Here is a 25,803-nt window from a genome sequence, read left to right as displayed (position 1 = left end):
GACGCACTTATCAAAGATGATCAATCTTATGTCCTGTCACAGTGTAACTTTTACGAACAGTAAAATACACAAACACTACAGTCACTGAAAATCTTCAAGAGTCAATGATGGATGCCTGCTTTGTGACCTGTGTACCACTCTCAAGGATAGTCAGGCTCATATAAGAATGGTGTACCTGGTAGATAAAAATACATACAGGTCACTATCAGGGATTGTGGTGGGCTTCTTGACAACAAGGAGCCATGAGACTGCTCCGTAAAAGACAAAGTTGCAACGGCATATATGCAACAGTAACAGAGAGCTGTTCAATTTAAACTTGACAATAAAGCTTGTTCTGCTGTTTCAAGTAGATTTTGTATCACAAGGGAACACATTTTTATCAGTCAAAGACAGCTGTAACAGTTGGAACCAGTGACCAGCTCTTTGTCTGTGTAACTCTTGCTACTGTGGCCATGACTTGTAAAAGCTCAATATAACTGTGTTACAGTCCATCGTTCTACGTTCTAATGTTCTGCCTTTTAACTGTTGACACTCAGCAGGCAACACTTCTTGAAGTTCTGGCCCTCCAGAAAGTCTTGAGTGCATTTAATCAGAAACTCTGACTGTGACTGAATCTGAATATTCCACACACTAAATTTCAATTAATGAATTTTAACTTATCTATGGACCATATCATCATAAGAGTATACAAGTTTTAGAGCTGTTACACAAAAAAATAAATCCTAATATGAATAAAAATGTCAGTGGCTGCACAGAACATATGGGAGACTCAGACACTGAGCTGCATATAAAATGATTTTCACTTCACTGTCTTAAACAATAAAATTTACCTGCTTTGTTAGGTTTGAATAATTCCAAGACAATCATGTGTGAAGTACTGTAATTTTACTATATTTTACCACTGGTAGTATTTCAGGAAAGGTTTATGAGTATCAGGACAATACTATTCACAACGATATTTTTGGCCACAATAATTGTAGCATTAAAAATTTGATATGGGCACCCAAATTTGCCGTTTTCACCAAAATGCCACTCACCCTGAAGCTACCTGGCAAAGCTTAAACATTCATGGAATTTAAAGCACCAATATCACAGTATCACTTTCCATCCAAAACCCAGTTACATCCTTACAAACTTAACAATTATCTTTTAAACTGTCAAATTTGTATCGTGTGAACTCCTTACCTTACTCCGTATGCTAAAATAGAAGAGAACCTAACAACAGGATGACCCAACGTCTTTCTTTAATTGGCAGAATCCTTCCATTTAAAATTGCTATTCACCCTTTGACACTTAGTCAAACCAAACCGTATTTGGTTTAAGGCTCTGTCCTCAATTATTTTAAAATCTTACTGGAAAAACAAAAAAAACAGTGAATTAAACCATGCCAAATCAATTTGTAAACCTCAAGGAGGGGTCCAGCACCCAGAGTTTCTTTCTTGCACCCAAATCTAGAGTATCTCCAAATGCATTAACCACTCTCTGAATATTGTTTCTTATTTAACTGAATCCATTCTTCCCTCTACCAGTGAAATGTTCCCTGTGCCACTGGCTGCAACACTAGCCCAAAGCATGATCACTCAATCCAAGTGCTTGACAGTTGAAGAGTTGTCGTGCACCCTTTTTCTCCAAACATACCTTGGCTCATTGTGGCCAAATGTTCAATATTAACTGAGTGACCAAAGTTCCAATGTGCTGTTTCCCAACTGCTGGAAAAGTGAAAGAGGATACCCCTCCCCCATGCTTCCTGACTGAAGTATTGAAGTTAGAACAAGAAAAGTATAACCCTGGTGAGCATGAAGAGATGTTCAACAAAACAGCAAAGGTGAGCATAAAGAGAGTGAAATAAACTGGGACAAAATAGCCCAAACTCAATTATAGTCAATTATTAGCCATTCATGATGCTGACTGCAGTAAATAAAAGTCAAGTGAAAACAAAACTATGTGAGCAAAGAAATGGAAGATAAAGACATTTAATTCCTTTCTTTGTGAAGAGGAGCTTGCTAAAAGGAGGCAAGGAGTGACTGAAACACCACATGAGCCAATTCCACGCAGGTTATCAAACCCCTTTGGTGCTAATGGGGACAATTGGCTGCTTTCAAGACTGTGTGGTCAACATACAAAACAGTATCCTGTTATTCCTCATGCTGCACATGCCCAGGGCTACACACTTCTTGTTGTAACCCAACAAAAGACACAAACTATGGACATTTACCAGAACAGGGACATAGCCAGACTGTACAGTTAAAGGGCTCTTTCCTCAAATGTGAGCAGCCCAAGTCGTGAACATGCCTCACTGTCCACACTACCAGCCTTCGTCTGGAGGTGAGGAGGACTACAGTTACAAAGAAGACTCCCCACCTTATGTCCAGGTCAATATGATGGCACCACTGCCTGCAAGGAGTCCCTGTACAAGTGTCAGAGCTGTGCTAAAGCTAACTACTGGTTAGAAAAGACAATGTCTGCCCAGTTAAAGTTTTGCCTAGGGAGTGCAGCAATACAGAAATCTCCCAGCCAAGAATCTTGATACATATTTTATCAGCATTGTCTAGTTTGACAGTCTCTTACTTCCAGTGTACATCTTGATGATGGTGTTAGTTCTGCCTATGGTGCTGATTGACAAGTCATTAATCCCCCAATAGTGCTCATTTGATCATCTGCTTCTTCAGAAACTGCTGTTTCATGCCATGATGCTGCCAGGCAATGGAGCTACAGTATGTGTTAACCTTTGTATAAAAATTAATTTGCCTTGACAGGAATATTGTAACATCTGAAACTTGGAGACTTCCAGGTATGAGTATTAAATTTAAAACAGTGGTGAAATTATCGATAGGCAGTTAAATGGAGTCAAATAAAAAAAGTTGTCTCTTTTAAACGTAACTTGGCTAGTAACATTTTGCATTACCCCTGTCAATTTTTGGGATCTAGTGGAGGCTAAATGCGCATACATACAGTACAGTATACGGTATTTACACTATAAATTTTACATTTCTGTTTGTAAAAGATACATTACATCACAGTTGAATACACTACTTATTGTACTGATAGCATCAGTATGTATCTTTTGCTCAGATAATGGGTGTTTTGCAATCACATCAAATAATTTAGTTTTTGTGTCCCTACTCACTCTGTGTTTACAATTTAGTAATATACTTACCCAAACCAGTAAAGATTTGCTACTGGCCACTACTAGCTACTTTTCTATCCACTAGACTGATGCTGGGGGACTGCTAGTGCAAATTATATCTACCTCACCTGGTATTTACAATTGTACTAGAGAGAGGACTTCCCATTCCCAATGTGTGAGTGAATGCAGGTGTTTACAGTTTGACTGGTAGACATGAAAATTGTGTGAGATACTAGTCATAATGACTGAATTTTGGTCTGATGAAGGCCGCCATAAGGGGGGTGAGGGGAGGATACCATGAATGATTGGAGGGGACCCCTGTAACATGCCAGGGATTATAGATTTTGTGTCTGTCTTAATATTATTATGGAAGCTATTGCTCTACATTTGCTTAATCAAAAAATTATTTTATGGGTGGCTAGCCAGATTTGGGCTGGGGAAACTGCATGTGCATGCCAGCACCATCAGAGACAAAGACAGGAACATTCACATAAGTAGCCTGTTTTTTTTTGTCTTGGATACATTAACTACTGCCCGTAGGGAAGGTGTGAGGATGATTTGAGAAACAACTTTATCCAGGCTAATACCTCATGATGCACAATGATGTGCCCTAATGGTCATTGATAACTTTTCTGTGAATTTCACAAATCTCTTGCATGCGTAGCTTTTTTCAGTAGTGCATCCTGATTGGCTAAGAGTTTTTGAGTGACAGTTCAGTGTCCCCGACCTTGTTCACTGAAGCAAGCGTGAGATTTGGCGTTCATGGACACCTGAAAGTTTTCATGATTCCTACAATTACTGACTAAATATGTTGTCCGTGCTGTGCTGGACATTTTGTTGTTTTGTTATGTTAAATTAGAAGTAAAGTTAGTTAGATAAAAGCTAACTCAGACAGTAAAACCTAAGAAACATCTGCTAACTTGCTATGCATAATGATTGCTAGCTAAGCAGCCGAAGTGTTCGTGCACGCCACACACACAATCGTGTGTGCCTGCCCATGCCAGCCTGTTCTGATTTCTGGTTAACATTAGCTAGATAAGTACCGCTAAGCACATACAATGATGGCCTTTGATAGAAATCACGCTAATTTGTCAGGAAAATCGGTGGAGGCTGAGACAAACGTTAGCATTACCCAACGGAGCTGTGCCATTGCTATCTGAACTGTCATCTTCTTCCTTTGTAAACCTACATAACACTGTGGGAAGTGAGCAGGACCCGAACAGACCTACGATGTAGTCCAAGGTAGGCCAGTATTTGGTCTGTTATTACAGATTACTATCCAGAGCTTGAGTTTATGTTGTCTATATTGTTCTATTGCCACATGCTACACATACAACACTGGTACTTAGTGTCATAATTACGCTTACTTCCTATTTAATTCCAATTCCAATCTAAAAAGTGATGAACTCATGGGATGACTGACTTAAATACAAATACATCCAACATTATATTTTTAATGACACAGGTTGTTGGGTCATGGCTTCTTTTGATCAAAGTGCTGTCTGTGTTAGAATTTGTGTTTTAGGGTCATATTATGAAATGTGTTCAGTTGTACAGACTTAGACTTTCCCAATTTGGGAAATTCTTTTGCTACAGCAGCAGGTTAAACATACACATACACATAAACATAAAATATATAAAACAAAAAAGAATAAGGATGAGAATAAAACTAAGATAAAAGAATGTTCTTAAAGATGTAACTAAACATAGAATAATAGCAATTCTTAGAATACAACTAAGTATATAAAGTATAAACAATATGACTCTTAAAAATAGTAAGTATTAGTTATATACTATAACTAATTATATAAACTTAGAATAATAGCAATTGGTACAAATATATCTACATATATAAACAACAATAATAGCAAAAAGTATATAATTCTATAATAGTTATATAATACATATTATATATCATAATACAAATTAGAATATATAATATACAGTACTGTGCAAAATATTTAGGCAGATGTGGAAAAAATGCTATAAACTGAGAATGCTTTAAAAAAATCTAAATAATAATAGTTTATTTTGTGTAGGAGGCTTTAAACTGGGTGAGGAACAGCCAAACTCTGCTACCAAGGTGAGGTTGTGGAGGACAGTTTCATGTCACAGGTCATACACCATGGCAAGACTGAGCACAGCAACAAGACACAACGTAGTTATACTGCATCAGCACAGTCCCTCCCAGACAAAGATTTCAAAGCAGACTGGGGTTTCAAGATGTGCTGTCAACCTCTTTTGAAGAAACACAAAGAAACAGGCAACGTTGAGGATCATAGACACAGTGGTCAGCCAAGGCAACTTAGTGCAGCAGATGAAAAACACATCAAGCTTATTTGCCTTCGAAATTGGAAGATGTCTAGCAGTGTCATCAGCTCAGAACTGGCAGAAACCAGTGGGAACCAGGTACATAGATCTTCTGCCTAGAGAAGTCTGGCCAGAAGTGGTCTTCATGGAAGAGTTGCAGCCAAAAAGTCATATCTCCAATGTGGAAACAAGGCCAAGTGATTCAACTATGTACGAAAACATAGGAACTGGGGTGCAGAAAAATGGCACCAGGTGTTCTGGACTGATGAGTCAAAATTAGAAATATTTGGCTGTAGCAGAAGGCAGCTTGTTTGCCGAAGGGCTGGAGAGCGGTACAAAAATGAGTGCCTGCAGGCAACAGCAAAGCACAGTAGAGGTTCCTTTGCAAGTTTGGGACTGCATTTCTGCAAATGGAGTTCGAGATTTGGTCAGGATTAACGGTGTCCTCAATGTTGAGAAATACAGGCAGGTGTCTAATCCATCATGAAATATATCAGGGAAGAGTATGCTTGGTCCCAAATTTATTCTGCAGCACGAGTCACCCAAACATACAGCCAATGTGATTATAACTATCTTCAGCGTAAAGAACAAGTCCTGGAACCGGAGCTGGTCTATTGGAGAAGGAGCTCCGCTGTCTATCCAAAAGGTGGTGAAGAGGATGTTATAGGATGTGATGATTTGCAGCCAATAATGGAGCCGGCCTTCCTGATCAGTTTGTTCAGTCTGTTGGTGTCATCGGCTCCGATGCTGCTCCCCCAGCACACTGCAGCAAAGAAGAGTATGCTGGCAATAACAGACTGGTAGAAGATCTCCAATATCTTGCTGCACACGTTGAATGATATCAGCCTCCTTAGGAAATAGAGTCTGCGCATCCCCTTCTTGTAGACAGTGTTGATGTTGGTTTTCCAGTTCAGTCTATTGTTGAGGTGCTCTCCGAGGTATTTGTAATCCTCCATCACTGTGCCATTCTCCTCTGCTGCACCTGGGCAGGGCTACTGGCCCTGACGGCATTAGTTCCAGAGTCCTGAAGACTTGTGCCAGCCAGCTGTCCATGACCCTGTGACACCTCTTCAACCTGAGCCAGTGGTGGACTATTTTGTGGAATGGTCTGGTAGAAATCACCTGCTGCTTTACGTGGCCAAGACCAACGAGATGGTGATTGATTTTAGACATAACAGGATGACCACACAACCACTGTGCCATTCTCCTCCAGAATACACAGTGGTTGTGTGGTCATCCTGTTATGTCTGGAGAAACAACCCATCGAGAGACAAGACAAAGAAAACGTGACACTGAGCGCGCGGCCACCAAACAAATTATGGGTGAGGAAGAACCGCCGGCTTGGGCCCAACAGCTTTTGATCCAGATCAACAGCATTAAAACCTCATTTGAGTCCAGATTTGACAAACTCAGCGACTCTATCAAAGGGCTGAAAAAAGACACCAAAGCAGTGCTGAACAGGATGAACAATGCTGAGACACGAATAGGAGAACTGGAGAATCAATACAATATTGCTAAGAAAGTTATTAAAGAACTCACCAGAAAAAACTCGGTGGTACAGATTACCGATACGGCATCCTGCACCCAGCGAGGCTCATTGTTACTATTGATGGAAACAAATACACCTTCAAAAGCCCAGAGGATGCAGCCACAGAACTAAAACGGCACCTTCCAAATATTTTTGGATAACGCGAGGCACTGCAGATGCGCACTGGCAGACTGATGTGAGTTATTTATGTTTGTTATCTTAATAGGCCACCGATTATTTTTGGACTATTTAGAAATTTTGAAATGGAACAGTCAATGTGATGACAGAACAAAGTGGCGCAATTAATATGTTTTATGTTATTATAGGCTATTGGCTGTCCAATATATCTATCTGTTTTCCTCGGTCGGCTGGTTACAGAATAATAGTATTTAAGTTCCAGGTACAATTAGTGTAATATTAATGGCCAACGGCGCCTAAATCGGTGGGCTAGTTAAGATGCCACTTGCAGAGCCTCGGCTAAGTCCAGAGCTGAATAACCCACCGGCTGAAAAAGGTCTGAGTATTGCAGATAATGGCACCCCAACTTTTTTCCCTCTCTCTTTTGCTCTTGGATAAAGGGGCAGATATGGCAGCTGTCTCGTTTGTTTTGTGTTTATTTGCCTTGCAGCAACTTATATGTTATTTGTTTGTTATGTCAAATTCCCTATTCCCACTCTTTGGTACAGAAAATAAATGTTGAACTGTCAGGGGAAGTTTCTACAGTAGTGAATATAGTTGGTCTCAACACATGAGCCCTAGTACAATAAAACTGATATCTTGGAATATTAATGGAGTTTCAAACAAAGTCAAAAGTTATAAGATCATATCACATTTAAAATCATTAGAATGTGATGTGGCAATGCATCTTAAAGAAGCTGAAATTCCAAAATTAAAACAGAGATGGGTTGGTCAAATATTTTCAGCCCCAGGTAATGGAGCAGCCAGGGGTGTCAGCATTTTGATAGCAAAAAGAATATCATTCAGATTAATAGAACAAATAGCTCACAAAGATGGGAGATAAATTATAATTTCAGGTTTTTTACAGAATCAAAAATGTACCCTTATTAACATTTACGCACCCAATACTGGATAAGCCATGTTTTTATCATCCTTGAACCTACTTTTATCTAAGTTTGCTGGAGAACCTATTGTGGTTGGAGGAGACTTTAATATGGTTAGTCACTCCACTGTAGATCGCTTAAGCCATCCTTTCCCATCAGATGGGGCTCTCGCTGCAGCCTTTAATGAATTAAAACACACATTGGCATTGACTGATACCTGGCGACTATCTAACCCCCTTTCTCGTGAATACACATTTTATTCCAAGGTGCATAATTCATACTCGCGAATAGATTATTTGCTCATATTAAAAAAGGTTTAGTGGAGAATGTATTAGACTCACAGATCCATAGTATTATTATATCTGACCATGCACTTATATCAGTTACTTTTATCCCCTTGGTGAACCTACATAAAACAAAACAATGGAGATTTAATAATTCACTTTTGAAAGATGAAGAATTTATCACAGAAATAAGAGGAAAAATGTCTGAATTTTTTGACATCAATATAAATTCTGGACCTTCAACCCAAATAGTGTGGGAAGCCTTCAAAGCCACATGCAGAGGATGGATTATAAGCTACTCCACTGCAAAAAAGAAAACAATGTTAAATAAAAAAAAGGACTCTCATGACTGAACTCAAGATTTTAGAGACCCAACATATGCATGACCCCAAAAATGACAGATTGAGGAATTCACTATTACTGATGAGATCCGATCTGCAAGCTATTTTACATGAAGAAACATCATTTGCTTTGTTTCAATTACGCAAGAAATATTTTGAAGCTGGAGACAAGTCTGGGAAAATGCTTGCACTTTGACTTAAACAAATGGAAAATAAACACTCTATTCCTGCAGTATACAATTGTGATGGGTCTATGGTTTGTGATCAGAAACAAATTAATTCAGCCTTTCAAGAGCTTTACCCTTATTTGTATAAATCTGAATATCATGCTAATGAGGAGGACATGAATAATTTCTTCAAGGACATACCTTTGCCCACTTTAAAGATTGAAGATAGGGAGAAACTGGAGACGTGTTCTGGAAACAGATGTACAATCTGCTATTAAAGCACTCTCATCTGGAAAAACCCCAGGTGAAGATGGCTACAGTATAGAGTTTTATAAAAGTTTCCAGGACACACTAACTCCATTTCTCACTATGCTCTACAATGATATTATCTCTTAACAGTCAATGCCAATGACTATGCGATCTGCTATTATTTCTTTAATCCCAAAGCCAGGAAAAGATCATACGCAAATGAGTAATTTCCGACCATTGAGTCTCTTAAATAATGATTATAAGCTATTTGCCAAGATTCTTGCAACACGCCTGGAAAAGGTAATCCCCACATTGGTACATCTGGACCAGATCGGCTTCATTCGAGGCCGCCTGGCCTCCAATAATATGAGGAGACTCCTCCATGTGATGGTAAGAGCCTCAACCCTTCAGCACCACTGGATGCTGAAAAAGCCTTTGACAGAATAGAGTGGCCTTTTTTATTTCATGCATTAACCAAATGCGGTTTTGGCCCAATATGTATGCAGTGGATCAAGGCAATGTATTATCAACCAACTGCTCGGGTTAAAACAAATGGTGTGATATCTCACCCCTTTCAACTTTTCAGATCCACAAGACAGGGCTGCCCAGTCTCACCAGCCATTTGTATTTTAGCACTAGAGCCACTGGCCTGTGCCATACGAGCAAATAAAAATATAACGGGTATAAATTTGAGTAAATATGATTTTAAAGCAAACCTTTATGCTGATGACATTTTATTAACATTATCTAACCCAACATACTCAATACCACATCTGTTAAAACTTATAGAAAAATTTGGTCAACTATCAGGATATAAAATTAATTGCAATAAGAGTGAGGCTATTCCTCTTAATCACCATACCTTTGAAGTACATCTTGGCTCTGCACCCTTTGTGTGGAAACCTCAAGGTATGAAGTATCTTGGAATAAATATCAGATTCCCAATCAGTAAAATATTTGATTTAAATGGCCCTAGTATGTTAAATTAAAGATGATATTAAGAGATGGACGGTCCTGCCTTTATCACTGTGGGGAAGAGCAGAGGTAATAAAGATGAACCTCCTGCATGCAACTATCGCCACACAGATACCAATAACACAGTCGCAAAGATAGAATTTAAAAAAAAAGATCAGAAAACACCAAATGAACAAAAACAAATGAAAACGAAGGAGTTACTGCAACAGGCAGCCACCTAACACAGCGCTATCTTGCTTGAATAGAAATTAAGGTTACTTTGGTGCCAGAAGTGACCATATTTGGAGGAGGATCTGGAGAGGATTGTTGGTATCTAACTTAACCATACAGTCTTTTAGCCAATGGAGCATCTTCCCGTGTATCACTGCACTGACACTGACCCTGAGGATTGAGTGGTGGTGTCAGACCAGAAGCTTGCTGTCTTTCAGAGATTCATAAATCCCATGCCATCGACCTTGTGTGAATGGGAGCTCTACGTATATTCAGATACTTGATTTTGTGCAAAGACTGTGTTTTTGAAGATGAAATCCAGAATGATACCAAATGTTGCCATTTTGTCCCTTCCTTTGGTGGCAAGAAATAGGCAGTTTTTGTCCCAGGTCCAAGTGCGAACCTACTGTGACATCAGCCATTAGCTTGTGGACTACTGTTTAAAGTCTTGTTTTTGGAGTTCTGGATGTTGTCATCTTGTTTTTTGGTGCCAGAAGTGACCCTATTTTGGACAAGAGGGTGGAGCTGGGTAGGATACGCATTGCTATGCCTCTGTCCTGACCTGTCCTTTATCTGACTGAGAATCAGAGGACATGCCACCCTCCGAAGGTTGTCATGCCCTAAAGCATACCCTGCTTTGTGGTCTATTTCACTATAAATGGGACCATAATTTACAAAAGAGAGATTGAGAAAATAAACTCATTAAGAAAATGTTTACAGACATAATAAATCAAATCATTTTCTCATAAGCTTCTATACAGTTGCACTTCTTTTGCAAACAGTGGAGTCACATCATGCTGGGTATTACAAAGAATGCAGATTTAAATCACTTTTGCTTTTCAGATCTGGAATCTGGAGCAGTCAAGAGTTTTCCATTACTATGAATGTATAAAATAACATGACATAAAACTAGGTCTTAACGCTTTTGTACAGTAATACTGATATAATTCACATTTTCTATTCAGTTGTTTGCATCATGGGAAAATTATGCAGCTGTTACCTCACCCCACGTCCTTGCACACTCATTGAACAACTTGAACAACTTATTTACATAAAATGTTGTGGTAGAAAAAAGTACAGGAAATTAGAATAAGTATGACTAAAAAAAGTCGACAACACTAAAAGTAAAATGTACAGTAGTTCAATTAAAATTTACTTTGAGTAAGGGTTGACGAGTTCCTTTGTACTGTGTATTTCGCTACTATAGCTGATATGGAGTGGAGCTGTTGGTGACTGATAAAATCTGTATTTTACGACCATGGCATTAATGCCATAGAAAAATACAGTTTAACAACAGCAGCTGTGTGATATACTGAAATTTAAAATGAGAGTTCTCTGAGAAGTTGTCTACTTAACTGTAGCCCACATTTACTATTTCTTTGACTTATGGCACTGTTAGATCAGATTAGATGCTGGTGGACAGAGTTCAGCAGGGTAATAGCTCTGGGGAAGAAGCTGTTCCTGTGCCTGTTGGTGCGGGAGCTGAGGCTCCTGAACCTCCTATCAGATGGTAGGGGGGCAAACAGTCCATGGTTGGGGTAGGAGCTGTCACTGCTGATGCTGTGTGCCCTTCTTAGACAGCGCTTGTGCTGGAGGTCCTCGATGGCAGTCAGCTGGGCACTGGTGATGTACTGGGCGGTTTTGACCACCCGTTGCAGGGCCTTCTGCTCGGAGACTGTGTAGCTACCGTAGAGGAAGATGCTCTCAATGGTGCAGCGGTAGAAGTTGACTAGGATCTGACAAGCCAGGTTAACTTTCCTCAGTCTCCTCAGGAAGTAGAGGCGCTGTTGAGCTTTCTTTATCAAGGTGGAGGAGTTGAGGGTCCAGGAGAGGTCCTCAGAGAACTTGAAGCTGGAGACACGTTCAACCTCAGTCCTGTTGATGTGAATGGGGGTGTGACTGCAGCCTTTTGTTTTCCTGTAGTCCACGATGAGCTCCTTGGTCTTCTTGGTGTTGAGGGCCAGGTTGTTGTCAGTGCACCACATCACCAGCTGCTGAATCTCATCCCTGTAGGCTGACTCATCGTTGTTGTTGATCAGGCCTATCACAGTGGTGTCGTCTGCAAACTTGGTGATGGAGTTGGAGCTGTGCACAGGTACGCAGTCGTGGGTGAAGAGGGAGTAGAGGAGAGGGCTCAGCACACAGCCGTGTGGGACGCTGGTGTTCAGGATCAGGGTGGCGGAGGTGTGGTTGTCTAACCTAACAGACTGGGGTCTGTTGGTCAGGAAGTCCAGGGTCCGGTTGCAGAGGGAGGTACTGATGCCGAGGTCACTAAGTTTGTTAACCAGCTTGGAGGGGATGACTGTGTTGAATGCTAAGCTGAAGTCGATGAACAGCATCCTCGTGTCAGTGTTGTTGTTGTCCAGGTGCATCCTCCGTCAACCCATTTGGTCGGTAGGCAAACTGATGGGGGTCCAGTGTGGGGGGAAGACAGCATTTGAGGTGGGCCAAGATCAGCCTCTCAAAGCACTTGGTGATGATGGGAGTGAGTGTGACGGGGCAGAAGTCATTTAGGCCCACTGCAGCTGACTGCTTAGGTGTGCTGGAGCGTGGCGTCAGCTCCCTCTGGCCATACTCTAGCAGTCCTCACTGACGGCTTCACACATTTGATGAGTGGTGTGTACTTGGGCAGTAGGGACAATGAGAGGTGATCATAGTGTCCAGGTGGGGGAGGGGGGTGGCTTTGTAAGCCTCAGGAATGTTTGTATAAACATGGTCCAGGGTTTTGTCTCCTTTGGTGGGGCAGGAGACATTCTGGTGAAATTTGGGGAGAACAGTCCTCAGGTTGGAGGGGTCGAAGTTTCCAGCAACAATAAAGGCCCCATCAGGGTGTGCAGTTTGTTGTTTGTGGATAGCAGCATACAGTTCTTTCATTGCTAGTTAATCATTTGCATCCAGGGGGATATAAGCTGCAGTTATCACAGTGGATGTGAATTCTCTAGGCAGCCTGCACTTGATCATCAGAAATTCCAGATTAGCAGAACAGTGGCTCCTAGTGATAAGTCTGTACACCAAGTTTTGTTCACATGGATACACAGTCCTCTGCACCTGATCTTACTGGAGTGCTCTGCCGTTCTGTCTGCTCTGAAGATGCGGCGTCCCTGCAGCTCTATCACGTTGTCTGGGATGCTGTTTTTAAGCTATGTTTCACTGAAAATCATGACGTTGCAGTCCATGAACATCCTCTGTGATGTGATCCAAAGTTGTAGCTCGTCCATTTTGTTTGGCAATGTTCGGTCTTTGGCAAGGAAGATATTGGGTAGCAGTAGCCTGTGCAGAGTTAATGGTACCTCAGTATGTAGACCTCCGTGCTTCCCTCTCCTTTGTTTATATACACTGCTTGTGCATCAGAATCTTAAATCCAGAAGCTGCTGTCTGGTGTAGGAAGTGTTCGCAAAGCTATAATAAGCAAACAAGCTCGAAACCAGTAGGAAAATAACAACTATATTGCGAATTTTAGTGAGATGCTGAGCCTCGCATTGTGCATGTGCTGTCATCTTGAATAGCAAATAAGCCATGTTCTAAATGATATTTGATATTTGACTACATATGTGTAACAGATTGTTTTATTTCTGAGACTTGGCTGTATTCACAAACTGCTTTGGGACTCCTCACTGCAAGCAAACAGAGTTGTGATGTGAACTGCATGCAAACAGAGTTGTGAGTCCTGGTGGCCGAAAAAAAGAACAGCGTGTTGGATTTTATGAAGTTGATGCAGGGTTTCAGTGGTGTTGCTGCCTACAATGGAGGAGCTGCACCAAACCATGGTGGAAAAGAAGACACTTTAAAGTGCTGCCACTATACTAATGAACTGATCTTGATGTGTAAAACCAGTCGAGTAACCTGAAGCTGTTCTATTGACAATGTATGTCCAGAAGTTCTGACTATCCATAGGTTGTTTTCCAGGGATACATTGACATCTGTGCATCAGAATTACCAGTAACAGCTCCAGTGAGAGTAAAAACTTATCCACATACTCATTTCAGAATTGACTCTATGTGAAATGCTATGCATAATTAATCTTCATGTGTACACATCATGTATATGTTACACATACATATGCACATAAAACAGCAGTTGAAATCACACGATTGTGGGTGATGTGTACTTGTAACTGATTTGTTCAACACTAGCTCAAAAACAGCTCCTGGCACCAACATTATCATGCTTCATAAGCTGTATCTAGCCAGATACTTGTGCCCACTGCCATAAAGACACCCAGTGTCTCCATAAAACTGATGGTCTTTGATGGCTCCAACTGCCGTAACTCTACAAAAGGCAGCTTGAGGCCAGTAGGTCATAAACACTCAGTGGATTCAGAGCAGCCAGCTGATTTACTTCTTAATATTATGTCTCAGTTTGTTGTTTCTGCTGGGTATTTGTCTAGTTTGCATTCAGTCAAGCAATGCATTTGGACACATGTTAAAATTTATCACTTTAGATGTGCTGTGGGTGTGCAGCAATTTTGTTCTCCCATCAATGAATCCATCTGTGTACTTTTTCTCCATCCCTTGTTTTATTGATCCATTCATCAACGCTTCTGCCAGTGTGGGGGAAACATGCAGGTAGAGCAGCATCTGGCTCGATACTTGTATGGTACCAGAAGACTGGACTTTGAAGCTATTCAGGCTTGAATTGATCTTCTTTAAATCATTTAATCTTCTTTCACAGGAGAGAGACCCACCTTTATTTACAACCCTATATGAACACTGTATGTACATATAGATATTTGAAATGAAACAAGCTCTTCACCTAATGAGGGTTGGCTGACTGCAAAGTGCTGCAGTGTGTGCTGATTGGTGTGGTGCTCCACTTCACTCATGTTAGCTTCTGGGTGACAGCGTGATGAGTCATGTCAGGCAAGTTTATCATAAAATCTAACATCTAACAATAATTCTAAAGAATGTCAATCTGTGAATTGTGAATCTGTGAATCACTTTAAAGTATTAGAAGACAAGAGTTTTGTTTCTTTGCCCCGGTCCGAAAGTGATGTTTTCTTAACAGCATGTAATTTCCTTTGAATGAATATCTACAATGGAGGTGAGATAAGGTAGCTTCAAGACACAGAAGGACCAAAAGGTGTCATCACTTTTTGAGATTAGCTTGAAAATTGAGGTGCTCTAAAAAATCATAGGAGTATCAAGATTTTTGTGGAGTGGTGTATTCCTTAACAGGCTTGCAACTGCCCCTTCCTCCAGGGGTGCAAAAAGTCCCGGATCCATTGGGACTATGGACAAAATCTGTTCCATCAACAAAGCAAAAATAAACCAGAGTGTAACCAATCATGTACAAATTTTTTTTTTTTTTTTTTTTTGAATCTGTGAATTCATACACACAAATGCCGAGCCTCTTATTCACACTAGCCACAGTATGGATGCTTCCATTATCTTTACAGCCATTGGTCCCGGCCCAAGTTCCACATCAATTCAAGATTCATTTTCCAGTCCCATATGCTTTCATTGATTGCTGCTATACACATTATATGAGCTCTAATGTCTTTCCTCCTACTATGTGCTCAGTCAGCCTCAGGGGTCTCCTGTTGAACCATCTGAGCTTCCTCACAATTGTTCCCTTAGGCAACAAATGTACAAGGATCATATAGCTATCATACAGGGAGTTTTTTGATTGATTGGTCTGTTATTCCAATTTTGGCCTGCAGGTTTGTGATTAATAAGATCTATGTAGGTTGCTTTTGATTTTATATTAATATCTCCTTTCTCTGTTTGTTTCCCTTGTGATACAGGTTGTAAAAATAAATTAACTAGGACCTGAACTCTTAAACATGTAAAAAATCATCAGGTCAACAAATGGAGGGCATTGAGGGAAGAAAAACAGACTAATGTTTTTAGAAGTGAAGTGAAAACTGAAAAAGGTGTGCGCTGCCCTGACACTGCTCAGTGAATCACTGTTCAGTGATGAAGTGATGAAAAAGTTCCAGCTGTGATTGCCTCAGGTCATCAAAACAAGTAATGCACAGTTGTGTAATAACTGTGATCACAGCTGTTTCAAAGTGGAATGTGGGATTTGTCCATTTGTAGTGATGCTTGAGAATGTGAGTCAATGCCAGCAGGCAGTGTCAACTAGGCTTAATCATCGCACTGAGTAAGGAAAGAAAAGCAAAGACTGCAGAGACAGAATGGAGCTGGAGAAAGACTCATCTCAGATGATCTGAGTTAAGCCTTTCTCCTCGAAAGCCTGTTTTCTGAACACATCAATGGGTTGATTGTGGACATTTTCTGTACCACAGTATGTTGACAGAAATGATATGGGATATGTGTTCACGATAGTCGAGCTTTTGTTTTGGCAAATGACTTCACATTACTGCCGTGCAATTAGAATTACAATCCAATTCAATAGCATCACTGCTCATCAAGCTAAGACTTGTTGGAGGTGCTGGAGTTAAGACACAATAAAGAATATTTGGGAAATCATCCACACACCCCAATCTGTACAATATTCATTTATTGAAGGAAGCTCTTGGTCAGGGCCCAAGGTGTGAGTGTTGACTTGACTGTAAAAACACATAATTCAGATTCATGACAAAATTAACATTCTTTATTAAACACAAATTTGGGCACATTTCGGTGCTTAAATATTAACATACTTGAAGTTACTCAAGTGACACTGAACAAGCACCATGAAAAATAACACCTTTATTCAATTGACACTTATATTCAATCAAAACCTGTACAAGCTTTTGGCAAAACAGAGAACTTGTTTGCAGAGTCATGATGACATATGGGCAACTGACTCAACAGATACTCAATATACGAGCTTTAATGCTGAGAGGAACATCATCATTCAATTGTACAGGGACCTGCCAAACAATAAAAACCCCTTGCTGTTTGCAGTCACAAGTACACAAAAGTCAGTGTCTCTGCACTGTTTGTCACTGGATGACATTACAAACATTACAAACAGTGAGAGTTGTTTATGTCTACAAGTACACTATACTGTATGCGGTGAAAGACAAAGTTGTTGGCTCTCTTTCAGTCAGGTAAGAATCACTCTGTTCTACAGTGCACTGTCCATGAATAGGGAACAATTATCCTGGTGATAATATCCCTCTTAAAAACTGTCCTCAGGCTGTGAGAGTGCTGTATACAAAAGCCACAACCACCATAATAACAATGCTCTCCATAGCTGAGACAAGGTTGATACAAACTATATTACTGCTAGAGAATTTGAAATAATGGACCTCTGGTTTATTACAACATCCTTGTCTTTATTCTTTCCCTATTTTTGTTCATTTATATCAACAATAACATCAGACTCAGCAGTGTTCACTGCTGAGATCTGAGAGAAACACCCTTTTATATGGAAGGCGATGGTATATGTAACATTTGGTATGCATTTTGCTGCCTCATTTGCCAGTAGTAAATACACACACACACACACACACACACAAAACCAAAACATAATGAAATGTAATCTTCACTGCACTGCCAATGCAGTTTTTTTTTTTTTTTGCTTATTTTTCCTGTCCACACACACACACACACACACACACACACACACACACACACACACACACACACACACACACTATTTTGATAAGTAAAAATGCCTGGAGGTTGTTCAAAATGTCTGCAGAAAAACAAGGTAATAATGTTGGATGTTGCTAGTGCAATTTGCAGTGCAGACTGAGGTTTGTCTGGCAGTCTACTTTGACTGACAATCCCAGGTAAGAGCCAAGGAGGCAGGTCAGCTTCCACTGCAGAACACTGGAGAGGATGATGGACAGGATGAGGGCAAGGAAGAAATATATAAAATATTCAACTCTGACTCATAGCTGCAGGCAGTGCATTCAGCATTTTAATTAATCAATATATAGTATCTCTGTCAAATAGACACATGACAGTGGAGATACTTGGTGCCTTCTATGTTCTACCACTACCATTTGCACTAGTTTTTCACAAAATTAAAATCATGTATCTCAACATTCTCAAGAGGATGTTTTTCCTGTCATGCTTCTCTGGCATGTCTTTTCATTTCACGAATAACAATAATTAAGATTTTCACAGTGATTTTTCCTTCTCTTGTTGGAAACTCTGAACACTTTATTCTAAATACAGAGCTTGCCAAATGTAACATTAGTGGCACACGAGGTGAAATGCAGTATACACGCCAACAGAGACTAAAAATGTTCACACAGATGACCAGTATACAGTAATTTAAAGAATCTTCAAATTAATGTACTTATGACAAACTGATGATACATTTTTTTAATTCAATACCTTTAAAATTGGATAATTAGTGTGCAGGGAACTGGGAGAATTAATCATGGACAATATGTCTAGATGGAAACATCTGAACAACCACAGGACTGACTGCCATGAACTACACCACAAATATCCATGGTGCTAACGGTATGAAACCAAATAACTTTGGTAATCCCCTAACTTTCCATCTAGCACTGTCATAAGATCCATTTCTCTACTTTGACTGGATAGATATCCAATTGTTTGGTTCTCTTTACAGTGAGCTTTACAGCCTCAGTGGGCAGCTACTGTAACAACAGAGTCTAAATCAAGTTTATTTATGATACCAGGACTGCCTTGAAAGCACTAGTGACACTGAGTAGATTATCCTGGTAAATTAAGTACTGGATGGTGAAACTGAAATCGAATATTTAAAAACCATGCTGAAAGTTGTAATGGAGAGATTACTGCACATTTGCCATGTAGGCCACAGCTGGTGAGTTGCAGTTGGTATGTGATCAGTCGATCAATCCATGAAAGAAGATTAACTTTAAAGTAAGCAAACTGCAATTGTGAAGTCAGCTACAAAAGCAGTCATACAAGGATGGTTACCAGTTAGTTAAGAATCACTTATAAAGGAGCTCTAACGAGAAGGGTTTTATAAAAACATCAAACACCCAACATGCCAAGTGCACATCTCCCTGAATTGCATGAGCAAACACAATTATATAATTTGTCAAGGGAACCAATGTCAAACATTATGACAGGATGCACCAAAATGGACAAACTACACTAGCTAATAGAACACTGGGAACAAACAGAAGCTCATCAACACAGATGAACACACAGGTTGGTTAATGCCACAGCACTGACCCAGATTCCCTGTGAGGCTTCTCAGTAAAAACTACATAATGAACAGCAAAATGGAATTCATTTACAGGGCTTCCATTACAAGACCAATTGTAACCAAAGCTATTGCACAAAAACACATTATCTGGTGCTACAGAAACAAAACATCGACCCCAGGTCAATGGAAAATGTTTTGATGAGTTATCCTCCACCCTTTTTGCTACATCCACACCGTCTTTCATTTGGAGGAAGCCAATGCACTGACAGTCCAGGATGATAATGCCCCGATAATTTAAGAAATTTAACTGTCAGGGATTTTTCAATTACACACCAAAATGATATAAAGAGTTGCTACAGTATAGTGTACATACAGATAATTGAAGAATTTCTAAACAGTCAAACTGAAAACTGCCAGTCAGTTTCCTAAAATTTAAGTGATTAGGGTCATTGACGTCATTAGGTAAACACAGGCTATGTTGTAGTTCACTCAGTGTTTCCCCTACCATTGTACAGTCCTTGGGCCACCAGGTCAAGGAGACCCCCCGCCAGGCCAAAAAAAAAAAAATCAATAATATAAAATATGATATATAATATAATTCATTCATTCATTCATCTTCTGTACCGCCTATCCCTTTCGGGGTTGCGGGAGGGCTGGAGCCTATCCCAGCTGCCAACGGGCAAGAGGTGGGGTACACCCTGAACCGGTCGCCAGTCGATTGCAGGGCAACATATAGAGACAAACAACCATTCACACTCACATTCACACCTAAGGACAATTTAGAGACACCAATTAACCTAATGAGCATGTTTTTTGGTCTGTGGGAGGAAGCCGGAGTGTCCGAAGAGAACCCATGCATGCACGGGAAGAACATGTAAACTTCACTCAGAAAGGCCCTGCCCGACTCGGGGATCGAACCAGCGACCTTCTGTGAGGCACGCGCACTACCTGCTGCGCCACCATGCCGCTACATAATATAATATAAAAATAAAATCAATAATAAGCCACCTATCCATTCATTCATAAATCAATAATCATTTACATTTAGGAGCGCCTATGTGCAGCGCAACGTGAGTCAACCTGCTTCGTTGCCTAGTAACGATGCGAGTACCGCTGCTGAGAGCTCGGGCATATTTTATGGGATGTTTAAGGTTTGTAGCTAGACAACTATGGCACCGCTGACGAAAAGAAAAAATATCGCGGGCGACAGACAACTTAATGTAAACAAGTTTTTCTACCAGACTCCGGAGCAAAGGAAAATAGATGAAGGGAGAGTAACAGAGGCAACTCTAAAAAGACTGACAGGTGCAGATGAGATGGAAGAAAGGGGGGCAGATTGCAGTGGAGAGGGGGGCTGCTCGAGGACCATTACTGTCACTGACACCTGTGCAACGGGTGATCCTGGTCTGACTGCTGGCCCTGATCCGATGGGTGACCCCGCTCCGATTGCCAACCCCCGTCCAACGGGTGACTGCGGGCCCAGTCCGACTGGTAACTCAGTCAAAAAAAATACAGCTAAACACAGAACATCTGGCTGGGATCCCGAATGGCTTAATAACCATAAATACAGCCCTTGGTTGTACCGCACTCCCCATGGTAAGTTTCCAAAAATGTTCTTTCAATGTAACAATTTACTAAATAAACTTTCTGGATTTTTGGTAGGTGAAAACAGACCTCGGGAACAGGCTGCAGGGAGAGCACTTGGGGGCCTGCATGAGAATTTCCATCAATGGTCCCCCTGTGGCAAAATTCCCCTACCACAATGCCTTGGTGAAGTTCTTCTCTAAACCGAGAAAAATCAAGAGCAGCACAGAACAGTTAAGAGCACACTGTGTGGTTGAAGTGCCAATGTGAAATCAAGCATGTTCCATTTGTATGCAATAAATGCACCTTATTAAGTCACCCTCTCCTTGTGATCTTGAATACAGTCTGGGTAAACAAAAATTTGAATGCAAATATAATAATTGCAGAACTGCAGACTGCTTGCTGTGCCACCTGACTTTATCCAACTGCGCCAATACACCATCCCACACGTCTCGTCTGTTTAGGGTTTTTTCGGTGGGTGCCACCGGGCCTGAAAAAAAATTCTAGGGGAAACACTCTCACTGACAACACAGAACTATTGCCGAGCAAAACCAATAATCAGCTCGGATATTCAGCATTTTTAGAATTATAGGAATAATTCTTTTTTTTAATTTGATTTGCAATAAAGCCAATGAATGAAAAGGTAGTGCTACTTTGGTTCTCACGCAGCCGCCTCTCTCTGTCTATAGTCACCACTCCATAGTCTCGCTCAATGTCCCTAATTGCTCTGATCAGCACATGACCTGAGTTGTAAAAGTCACATGACCACTGAAATGTCACTGACGTGCTTGCTAGAGGCAATGGTATTCCCGGCAGCTTATAGCAGTGCCCCTCCTCCTTCTCGTGAGGTGGAGCAAGCTGCTTCATCCATGAAGCACAGGGTTGGAGTAAACACAGCATTGTAAGCTGAGGACAGGTCCTGTCTCAAACACCCCACTTGACATAGATGACCTTGGTCCCTCTTTCAAACCACCTGTTTTTTCTGTCTAGGATACATGACATACCTGTCACTTTAAAACTAACAAAGGTGTTTGGATGAACATTTTGGTGATTGTTTTCTTGTTATTGTTTAGTGTTTATTAATAAATCTTTTTTTTTTTAACAGTTTACAACCTGGATGTTTTAAGAAATTAGTCTCCATGGACATATCTGCTTTCTGCACCACAATCTGCTGCTACTGAACTGGGACAACTAATTGAGAACAGGGACTTTGAGAGAAGGTCTCACATTTCAATACAAATTTTACTGTATGAAACATTTTTTCTTTATTTTCATAACACATTTTTTAATGTAAGCGACGTTGATAAAGTTTTTTTTCGCAGCGAGTTTTGAGTTGGAGTTTGTGTATTCTAAACTTTGACACTAAGATCTTCAGGTTTACTGGAAATGCATATCTGTTCCAAATATCCACTCTTAGTCTTCTTGATTACTAATATCTGGTAATAGTATCAACCCTGAAAAAATGACAAAAACACAACAAAAAACATATTGGCCAACCAGTATTCTTTAGGTCTCCTCCTGCACTTTAGTTACTGCTATATTCATCAACTGACATAGTCAACTCTATCAAAGCTGAAACTATTTGGAATATATTGTTATTCACATTCTCTAGAATAGTAGCTGGAAATTTTTATTGAAAATGAACAGCATAGGCATGCTTCTTACTATTAACGTTAGTATTATTAGTAATGACCATTTGTTTGCTATTGACAACTTTTATCACTACATTTAACAAAATCCTTTAGATACTATATGGAATACTGTGACTAAATGGGACCCTGGCAAAACATGGCAAATGACAAGTGGAAGACAAGCCATAAAGCATTAGGGGTCACCATCCAGAGGGATCAAAGTTCAACAAAGGCACTAAGACTCACCTACCTGATCTGTTGCAATGCATTTCTTAAAATAGTGATATAAAGACTACTTTGGATAATTTATGACCACTCTCCTGGTCAGGTCAACCTCTGGCCCTTCATGTGACACAAGTGTTACGCTAATGTCAGAGTTCAGGGGGCAGGAATAAAAGCTAGCATATATAATAAAGAGCATAAAAGTCAGTTGCACCAGAGTTAAAGTGAAAACGGACTACTTTTCAATCTCCCTATTTTTTTAAATAAGAGAAAAAAGAAGCAAGTTCACTGAAAAGGTAAAGTGAAACTGTCATCACTTCATATGGAGGAATACCGTAGTTTGAGTATTGCTTCATGTGAAGATGTCACCACAGCAGAGGTTGGATAGGATAGAGTAAAAAGAAAACATTAGGAGAAAAAGCATAGGTTTAATCTATAATGGAGACATGAAAGAAATAGAAATGGTGCCAGACTGTCAGGCTCTATCTTCCTGGAAGATCATATCCAGTGGCAGACAAAATTGTACAGTGAAAGCAAGGCTCACAGGGGCCTACTCTAAATGACAATGGTGTCACAATTCTGTAGTCATTACGGTCTGCAATCAACATTTACTTCATAATGATATGCAATGCAAAAAACTGTCTATTGCCAGTTTAAGTTTAAACCACAAACAGTGTACACTTAGGTTGGAAGCCTTGCCCCTCACACCATGTGGTCAGATATATGACATTTGATTTGAATTAGGGCTTTTAACGATTAAATTTGAATTTACAATAGAACTGTACAAAAATCCATACATTGGATTATGGAAAATTAATATTGGAATGTGAGTGAGTGTGTGTGTGTGTGTGTGTCATGCAGTACTGCACTGACAATACTGCATGACGGACAGGGGTAACAAAACCAGTTTCTATTGTCCAGTAATTAGTTTTATTTTGTTTTGGCTGTGTTTATGTGTGTGTGATGATAAAATCACTGTGAGTGGAGTCTGATGGCTTTGGTGAGAACAATACAGCTGTTTCTCGTTCAATAAAATGACTCTTACTCTTTAACAAGAAGATATCTTTGTTTCATAATGTCATCAAACACGTATTATAACAATCTTAGTCTGTCAGTGGATTAGATCGCATTGTTTCTTGGGTGCCAGCTGCAGTGATCTCACACAATACTGCAAAAACATTCCAAAAATGTTTGTCTCCATTAATCACTTTGACACAAAAACATGGAAAAATAGGGCCCATAATCAGATAGTGTGTGACCAGAATTCCTCCCATTTGTCCAGGACATTGAAATCTCCGATACAATGAGCATGTCTCTCATTGTATTAGTTTTCCTACTTATGGACGTAATGCACAAAAATAGATATTCAAATGGTCAAATCCATGTGAGTTTTTTAGAGGAATGTTTTAGAATATTTCAACATTAATTTTGGCCAGTTTTGACAGCTGTAGCTCAAAGTGGACACTGAACACTGAACACTAATGTGCCACAAGCACAACATCAGCATTATTTATATCAGCTGACAGGATCAGCAAATGGGCTGCTGATCTCTTCTCAAGTCAGTGTATCATAAACCCACTAACTCCTCTAGGTGTAAATGCATGTGGCCAACTGTTAGTTGGCTATGTGTGGAGAGAGATGTGTGTAGCTTTAGTGCAGTAATGTGGAAAATAAAAGGTAGACTCTAACTTCTTGATAGCTGTGATGAGGTACATGGTCTTGGGCAGCAGCAGGTAGACCTGGTCTGTGAGCACAGCATGGATGATCTTCTTGGCTACATAGTCTGGATTCAGGATTGGCAGTATTCTTGGCCACCTGATGAAGAGAAGAAAAAAAGTTAAGTAAAAGCACAACTTCTAATAACACTGAGCCACTTACCAGCAATTATTACAGTGTGTGTTTGCCCTGCCAACTTAACTGGTGATTTTACATTCAGTTCAATGTTGTGTGAACTAAAACCAAAAAACTAGCATTTTTGCAAAGCACATGCAGGCTTGCCCTAATGTACAAATTACAGAGTACAATTCAAGTCTTATGTCCTTGAGACCAATAAACATTGATCTTAGATTCTGAAGGTGTGACAAAGAGCTGAAAGGGGGAAGTTAGTAAATGTCGTTTGGTCCACTGACTTCGCTAGCTGTGATCAACACAGGTCATCCAACTACTTCCCTCTCATGTTTTGAAAATGTTGCAAAACATTAAAAAAGCATTAGCCATAGCTCTGGCACGTCTGTGTGCATAAAAAAAAAGTGCAAAAGACATGGGGGGGAAAAAAAGCAAATTTTGCCAAGTGAGTTTTGTGGTAAATGTGTTTGGCAGTAACATTACACATGCTCACCAGTGTATTCTATGTCAAGTTTAATTTACTTTATAATCATTAAATATGGGGACGATATGGATGATGTACATCTCTCCTTGAAGGCATTCATGGTGTTGCACTTCATTGTTCACACTAAAAGTAGAGAAAGAAATTGTGTAACAAATAAAATAGCTTAAGAGGGAGTTTAAACCATGGCACCCTTCTCACCTCCAACCTGAGAAACAAAGATCATCTGAAACAAAAAAATGGCACCACACTTGATCGTTTTATCACGTGTAGTGTATCATAGTGGACAACAACTCCATGCTGCATTTGGGACACCTCACAGTGTCCCGACAGAATGACCAGGATTTCCGAAATTTGCCTTCCTTCCACAACATGTTCTCAGACACTGACCAATAACAGTACAGACCGTTCTATCACACACAACTGGAAATATAGCAAAGCAATAAATGACTGATGTTGTTGGTGCTGGTAGGTAGAATTGTTAAACACAGGAATGGTCACAGTCATTCCTTCTTTTTTTAGGCTTTTGTGAATAAAAGTCAACCAATATGATACACAGCACATTGGACGCCTTTGTGTTTACTTTCTTACTAACAGAAGCCTGTCCCTAGTACTTCTGTCCTGATGACATGCAGGTGAAAGACAGCAAGTTATGACTGGTTGGGGACCAACATGTAGCCTGTCATGTCTGTCACCCAAGTCAAGGCAATAAACACCTCATGTGACACAGTGACCATTTT

General features: G+C 40.1%; 1 protein-coding gene across 2 annotated transcripts in view; it reads right to left on the bottom strand.

The window, feature by feature from the left end:
• LOC143329821 (epidermal retinol dehydrogenase 2-like) overlaps positions 1-25,803 on the bottom strand; it is a 118,781-nt gene that overhangs the window by 55,854 nt on the left and 37,124 nt on the right. For both annotated transcript variants that reach the window (XR_013077897.1, XM_076745919.1), the window contains exon 6: positions 24,427-24,552. Coding sequence is in view for 1 of the 2 variants with exons in the window: in XM_076745919.1 (XP_076602034.1) it covers positions 24,427-24,552 (126 nt within the window). In the remaining variant the exon portion in view is untranslated. The remainder of the gene's footprint in view (positions 1-24,426; positions 24,553-25,803) is intronic.

This window comes from Chaetodon auriga, chromosome 12, assembly GCF_051107435.1.
Source record: "Chaetodon auriga isolate fChaAug3 chromosome 12, fChaAug3.hap1, whole genome shotgun sequence".
In the NCBI taxonomy this organism is placed as follows: domain Eukaryota; kingdom Metazoa; phylum Chordata; class Actinopteri; order Chaetodontiformes; family Chaetodontidae; genus Chaetodon; species Chaetodon auriga.
The sequence above is the reverse complement of the archived record's forward strand: the minus strand, read 5'-3'. Positions and strand labels throughout refer to the sequence as shown.